Source organism: Malania oleifera, chromosome 12 (genome assembly GCF_029873635.1).
Source record: "Malania oleifera isolate guangnan ecotype guangnan chromosome 12, ASM2987363v1, whole genome shotgun sequence".
Taxonomy (NCBI): Eukaryota; Viridiplantae; Streptophyta; class Magnoliopsida; order Santalales; family Ximeniaceae; genus Malania; species Malania oleifera.
Window position 1 is genome coordinate 60,357,259 of NC_080428.1, and position 7,198 is coordinate 60,364,456.

Consider the following 7,198-nt stretch of genomic DNA (forward strand, 5'->3'; position numbering starts at 1 on the left):
AACATGGGACCTAGGTCTTTATTTAGAACATTGGGATTGAGGCCCCTATTTTAAATAAAAATAAAAATAAAACTGAGCCCGGGCTTTTGTTTAAAACTTTGGGTTTGGGGCATTCTTTAAAAACCAAGCTTGGGTCTTTATTTAAAACGATGGGCTTGGGGCTTTCTTAAAAATTGGGCCTGGGTTTTTGTTTTAAACAATGGGCTTGGAGATTTCTTTAAAACATTGGGCTTGAGGCTTTTTTCACACTGGGCCGAGGCTAGGCTTTTAAAACTATGGGCTGATGGATACTTTTACAATTGGACTAGGGGTTGTTTGAGCCTTGTACTCCAAGACTTGTTTCAAAACAGATTACGCGTCTAAATTGTGTAATTAGGCGTTTAAAATCATGCATTAAAGATAATATTTTTAATTAAATGCTTAATTATGTTCAATAATTTAACATTGAGCTCAAATTACAATATTTTGATTATTACTCGATAATTTATGAATTTTTGGTAAGTTATTATTGCAGGATTATTTTTGGACATTAAAGTCGAGATTAAAAATGTACGTGCGTGTACGTGAGCTAAAGTTTAAATCAAGGTCATGTGCATAAAGTCAAATATCGAAGACCGGACCGTGAGCCACATGCCTGCAAATGACAAGTCATGCACGCAGTTGTTTGAAATCGTATGCATGTGTAAAAATTGAAGAATTCGTGCTATGCAATGTGATCATTTTCAAAATTAAATGAGACATAAAATAGAACTGGGTGCCATGTGAAAATACTACATGGGCTTCACGCACATGATTCCGTGTCATGCAATGAAAAGTGGGCAACAATCCAACTCTGAAATTTGCTAGGAGACAGTTTGAATGTATTTTGGTATTTTAATCATAACTCTTTCATCTTACATTGGATTGGTGTGATTCAAGTGGCATTAGAAAGCTTACTAAGATATCTATAATTCATTGTGAAATAGCTTTTTATTAATTTGAACGTTTACTGGGTCAAAATTGGGTTTGAAAGTGAAATTATTGCGCTGAGCAATGTGCAATGCTTAAGGAAAAAAGGAGTATTGAACCAGTATCACAAGCAACTATCTCTGAAGAGATAGTTTGAATAGCTGTGACAGCACCCCATGGATCAGCTTCAATCTCCCCACATATTTCCTCATTTTCCAGAACATCAGAGCCGAGTCCCTGATTCACCGTCTCCCGTAGGTCCTCAACAACGAGATCCGCTAGCCTTTGTTTAACTCCACCTGAACCCAAAGCCCCTCTACTTGTCTTTTCCCCTTTATTTTACCTTTTTTTTAAAAAAAATAATAATAAACATGTAAATTTAAAATATTCATCATTAAAATTTAATCATCAATCTTAGCTTAGTGCAATACAATTTTTTTAATTTAAATTATTGAAATGTTATATAATATTATATAGTATGTATTCGTTATATATATTTATAATATATCAGTTCATTTTAGTTAATTTTAGTTATTGAATGAGCCAAACCAAAATCAAACTAATAAGTGAAAAAATTAAAAATTGAACCAAAACTGAGCCAAAAAAAAAAATGGTTTACTAATTTTTAGATTTAGTTTAGTTTAATTTTTGGATTTGGTTCGATTTTTTCAATTTTTCTCACCCACCCTTATAGGTCAGGATGCGCTAATACCTTCTGTTTACGTAAGTATATTATCATACTCAATTTTAACTTGCAAACCAAAAATGTTGTTAAAATTTTATATATATATATATATATATATATATATATATATCTAATCGATCTAACTATAACAAATAATGTGTTAGTGGCCCTTCTATCAAGCTATCAATAAATAAATAAAACTTATTTTCCTTGCCAACCCACCGTAGCGTCGGACCTTTAGAACCAAATTTGTTGATAATGATGAGGCAAATATTTAATAGAAAGATTTGAACGTATCACAATTGTGGGCTCATGCCTTATTTACTCCGCTGCAAGTCTAATTACTAGGAGGAAGCTCTAGAAATCAATTTCGAGTACATTTCCTTTGATCGTGGGTGACCGAAATTCAAAAGCGTATTGTAACTTTTTTCCTTCTCGTATATTCTAACTAGATAGTCCCTTCTATCTCATTCTCTTTTTCATGTGCATACTTCTAGCATACCCTAATAAATTTAATTTATACCATTCCATCTATCACACTCTCTCTCTTGAAACGTTTCTGTATCCAACACTTTCCCTTTGCTTCCATTAAAAAATTTTATTCAATGGCTCACAATTAATTAAATAAGCATGGCATATGTGGTATAATGAAAGTCATGGTCGATTTGCAAGTATGCTTGTCTCTTAGTTACCATGGCATTTTTGTTGGCTTCTAATTATTATTTTGCTAAATTAGTTAATAATAATAATAATAATAATAATAATAATAAAGTGAATAGGAAAGAAATTTCCAAAACGACACCGCTAAAAAGAAAATATACAATCTAAAGTGTGGCTATTATTTTTGGCAGCTGGAGCCAAGGCAAAAATACATGGGTAACAGAAGGTCCCTCAAAAGGAACATATTTCATCGTCAAAACCAGTTACAGATCAGACTCAGGGTCAGGGAGATCGGCAGTTGCTCGAGTCATCTGCTGATTTGAAGGCGAAAGGTCCAACGGTGAAGAGAGCCAATGGTTTCAATGACCCGTTGTTCGGATCATTTGCATCGATAGCTTCGGCGGCGATGAGATTGATGAGCCTGGTGCGCAGATTATATTGAGGAGGTTTCTCCTCCATGTGGGTCAAAACGGCACCGTTCAAGCCCCCATTGAGATCAGTTGCAACGCTGCACAACTTTTCCCCTGGCGAAGAAACAAGGAATGCCTTGCACTTGTGGGCCTCATCCTTGGATAAGCTGTCCGGTGCCTGGATGTAGAACTTGCCGCTCTCATCAGTTGAAGCCTCCTGCATAAATGGTTGCCTGGCGTCGTTGCACTGGACTTTCACAACAGCACCTGCATGCATGTGAAACAAAGAATCATGGGATGACACCATTTTTTGTGGTTTGTTCTTATGATGAACAGAATTTTCGTAATAGCTATGCTTAATTTTGCACTTACCGCCAAGAAGTGAAGCATCGGAAAGGGAATCAACCCCACCGGCGCGGTGGCAAGACTTGCAATAAACAACGCCATGCACAGCCACAACTTGAGTATTTGGCTTGGGGAAAGGAGGAACTATAAACTCTTCGGGAGGTAAGGCGTCGGCTGGCAGAGAACCGTGAAAGTCTGGGGGACAAGAAGAGGGTTCAAAATGAGGACGAGGCAGGATGGGAGGGAGTTGAGGGGAGTTGATGAGAAGATGGCGGGGAAGGCGCGAATTGCGCAATGGGCCAGGGAGGGGACCGGGGCTGGGGCCAGGGAAGCAGGGAAAGGGAAACAGCGGATCCCATAAGATGGGTGGTTGTGCCTCCGGGGGCGGCGCCTGAGTTTCAAGCGCTGGGTCACCATGAACGGTGAGGCAGCTGGGTAGCAGCAGCGAGAGCTGCAAAATAAGCACAAGGGCTTTAGGTGGAAGAAGAGCACCCATATTTGAATGATGGTTGGGAGGTAGAGAGGGGATTTAATGGGTTTAAGGGGGAATTAGCTATGGTTAATTTCTTGTTAAATATAATGTAGAAAAGTAGCTTTATTAATGCATCATTACATATATACTGTGTATATTTGTTGGGCACGCAATGACCTGGGGGAGAGCATTTGGGCAGACGACCAAATTGGCCTTCTAGGAAGACCTAATTTGTTTTTTTCTTGACAATTTGCCTCGATTTTGTTGAGAATTTCAGTTGGAAGCTTATCTCATATTAGAAAATTTGAATATGGGTGCTTATATACATATTTAAGTTAAAGATCAAATAGATTTAAATTTTTGGGTTAAGTTGGTGTTCACCCATGTGTATCAAGTCCACTCATGCGCTCCTCCGATCCTAATAAATAGTATTAGAGGTGACAGTTCGCAACTCTGGGTAAGCGACATTGTAAATAGCCGAAACGTGAAACTAATTCTCCCACTTGAATAACTATGTTAGGGAATTTGGCTTACTCCCATAAGGGAGAGGGTTTCCATTTAAGGGGGAGCAGTTGGAACTCACAAGTGAGGAAAAGATTGTTGAGAATTTCACTTGTAAGTTTATTCCACATTGAAAAAATTGAGTGGATGATGAGTGTCTATATACATGATTGGGCCTAAAATCCATTAAACTTAAACTTTTTGGTCAAGTTGGTGTTCACTCATGTGTATCAAACCCACCCATGGACTCTTTCGATCCTAACAGAGTTATTCCAGCATGGTTATATACATGGTTGGACTCAAAATCCATTAAACTTAAGCTTTTGGGTCAAGTTGGTGTTCACTCATGTGTATCAAACCCACATATGGACTCTTTTGGTCCTAATAGATTTATTCCAGCATGGTTATTCTTTTTTATATTTTTACTGTACTTTTTATTGGACTTGATCATATTGAGATCAAAGCATGTATAACTTTTCACGAGCATCTATGGTTTGGCTACTTGTAGGGTGGGATTGTTATGTTTCCTATAAGTTTAAAGGTTTTAAGAGAGGAATAGAAAAACAAGAAACACTTGCAACCATTTTTATCAGATTTTCTTATCTTAAATATTTTAATTAAAAATGTAAATAAAACTAAAATTTTTAAAATTAAAGAAAATAAATGTAAAATATTAGAAAATTTATGTAATGACCCAAAAATTTGCTCGAATACCCACTATGATGACCCAAATATTTGCACAGCAAAAGATTTCAAATATATTTAACAAAGTACTAAAAACCTTTTATTATAACAATATCTTCAATATCAAATATTATCATCTGTAAAATTCTAAAACATTAAAAAAATACAACTAATATAAGATCTATTTTAAATAACTCTTACAATCTCACCCACAATTCCACTACGCTACTTTGATTTAGGCTATGCTCCTCAAAATATCTGAATATTTGAAAGTAATTGGGTGAGACATGTCTTAGTAAGTATGAACTAAATTATTATCAGTGTGTGGTTAAAATGAGTTTTACATTATAAAAATACATTTATTAATTTTACTTTAATAAAAATCCCATATGTAAACTGTAACCCACATATATAGATAAAAATACGTACTTTTCTCCAAAAGATCATTCAAGCCTATTAGATGGCCACAATCACATAAATATACAAATATATTTATATATATATATATATATATAAGTCCTTTTTGGTCATGTCATCTTTAACCTCCATAATCGAGTTGTGTGGTCCAAAAACTGGACTTTAACCAACCAGACTAAATCAAAAGTTTATGTCTGTAAGATCAGTTTGTGTATCACATCCTCATACTCATTCTCATACTCAAACCAAACTGACTATCCACTGTCAACACTTCCATAACAGTGTGGCTGCACTAATATTCATTTGTAACTACAGCCATTAGGGTTTTTAAAACATATAATACAATTTATGCAATTAAACCGTATAATAATCTGAATATTTTCCCAACATCAAATTTATAGTCAACTCGCATAAATATTTTCAATAAATCACCTAATAAGCATAACACCGTAAAAATCTCAAATTTGCTCAATTATGTAAGCATATAAAATTAACTCATGCCACACGATTTGTCTAATAGTTATAATTTTAACAAATTACCATAGAAAATGTATAATAATTCACTTATTTAGTTTAATACCAATATAATCAGAAAATCTGATATAATCAAATTCCTGCAATACAATTTAACTCAGGGATAAGGATATAATTGAATTCAAAAAAATTAATTTAAATCAGGAATATATTTAAAATAAACTTGACATAATCTAGTCCGCTTACACTAACCCTGGAGTGGTGCTTACGGCATGCAGATGATGAAATCTCTCCGGTTGAATCCTTGGAGAGCGGAGCTGGGACCTGAGAATGATGTTCGTTTTTCAATTCAACCAAGAAATGATAGAGAAATTAAAAGAGAGAGAGAGAGAGAGAGAGAGAGAGAGAGAGAGAGAGAGAGAGAGAGAGTAACAAAGAGAGGGTGAGAATGGGGAAAAAAAGAGAAGACTCAAGAAGTAACTTCCGAGGTCTTTCTATATATATATTATTATTTTTATTATATTATATTATTTAATTAGTAATAATTATTAATTCATTATTTTTAATTTTTAATTTAATTTAATTATTATTATTTTATTTTTTTTACATTTCCATGCATATCATTGTGGGGTTGTTACATTCTCCCCTCCTTATAAAAATTTCGTTCTCGAAATTTTGGTAGATATATTGAAATCTAACGTAATCCTAACTTTAAAATTATCCTAACCTTCTCATTCCTACCCTTATCCTAATTCATATCTATACTCTGACAAAAATCATTCCTAAAGTCTACAAAATTTATAACCTAAGCTCTGATAATAACTGTGATGACCCAAAATTTTGCTCTAATAACAACTAGGACAATCCGAATATTTGTACAGCGAAAAATCTCAAATATATTTACCAGAGTACTAAAAACTTTTTATTATAACAATAATTCTAATATCAAGTATTATCATCCATAAAATTCTAAACATTAAAAAAATATAACTAATCTAAGATATATTATAAATAACTCTTACTATCCCACCCACGCTTCTACTACGCTACTTTAATTTAGGCTATGCTCCTCAAGATATTTGCATATTTGAAAATAATTCGGTGAGACACTTCTCAGTAAGTATGGACTGTTAAGATTTAAATGTTTTATTTCATATTTATTAATGTTTATTGGAAGCTCTAGTCATTGATCTTATAGGAGTTATAGGAGTTGTGGTTAGTGGTAGCATGTGATCCTATTTTATAAGAGTTGTGGTTAGTGCTAGCATGTGATCCTATTTAATAAGAGTTGTAGTTAGTGCTAGCATGTGATCTTATAGGAGTTATAGGAGTTGTGGTTAGTGGTAGCATGTGATCCTATTTTATAGGAGTTTGTGGTTAGTGGTAGGATGAAGTGTTCTGATGTAAAGCCTATTTATAGGCCCTTTTGTATCAATTTTAACATATGAGAGCTTTACCATTTTAACTTGTCTCTTTTGTTTTACTCTTACCTTTGTATCAGTGGTATCAGAGCTAGAGTTCTCAAACAGAATCAATGGCTTTAGATTCAAATTTTGTGCAGGCGGCAATCCCACGTTTTGATGGTCACTATGACCATTGGAG

At 34.3% G+C, this 7,198-nt stretch overlaps 1 protein-coding gene across 1 annotated transcript; it reads right to left on the reverse strand.

The window, feature by feature from the left end:
• Window positions 1-2,575: 2,575 nt before the first annotated feature.
• LOC131143950 (non-classical arabinogalactan protein 30-like) lies at window positions 2,576-3,544 on the reverse strand. Its single transcript, XM_058092306.1, has 2 exons — window positions 3,076-3,544; window positions 2,576-2,970 (listed from the first exon to the last, which is right to left on the reverse strand). The coding sequence occupies exons 1-2, from the start codon at window positions 3,542-3,544 to the stop codon at window positions 2,576-2,578; spliced, it is 864 nt and encodes a 287-aa protein (XP_057948289.1).
• Window positions 3,545-7,198: the final 3,654 nt, after the last annotated feature.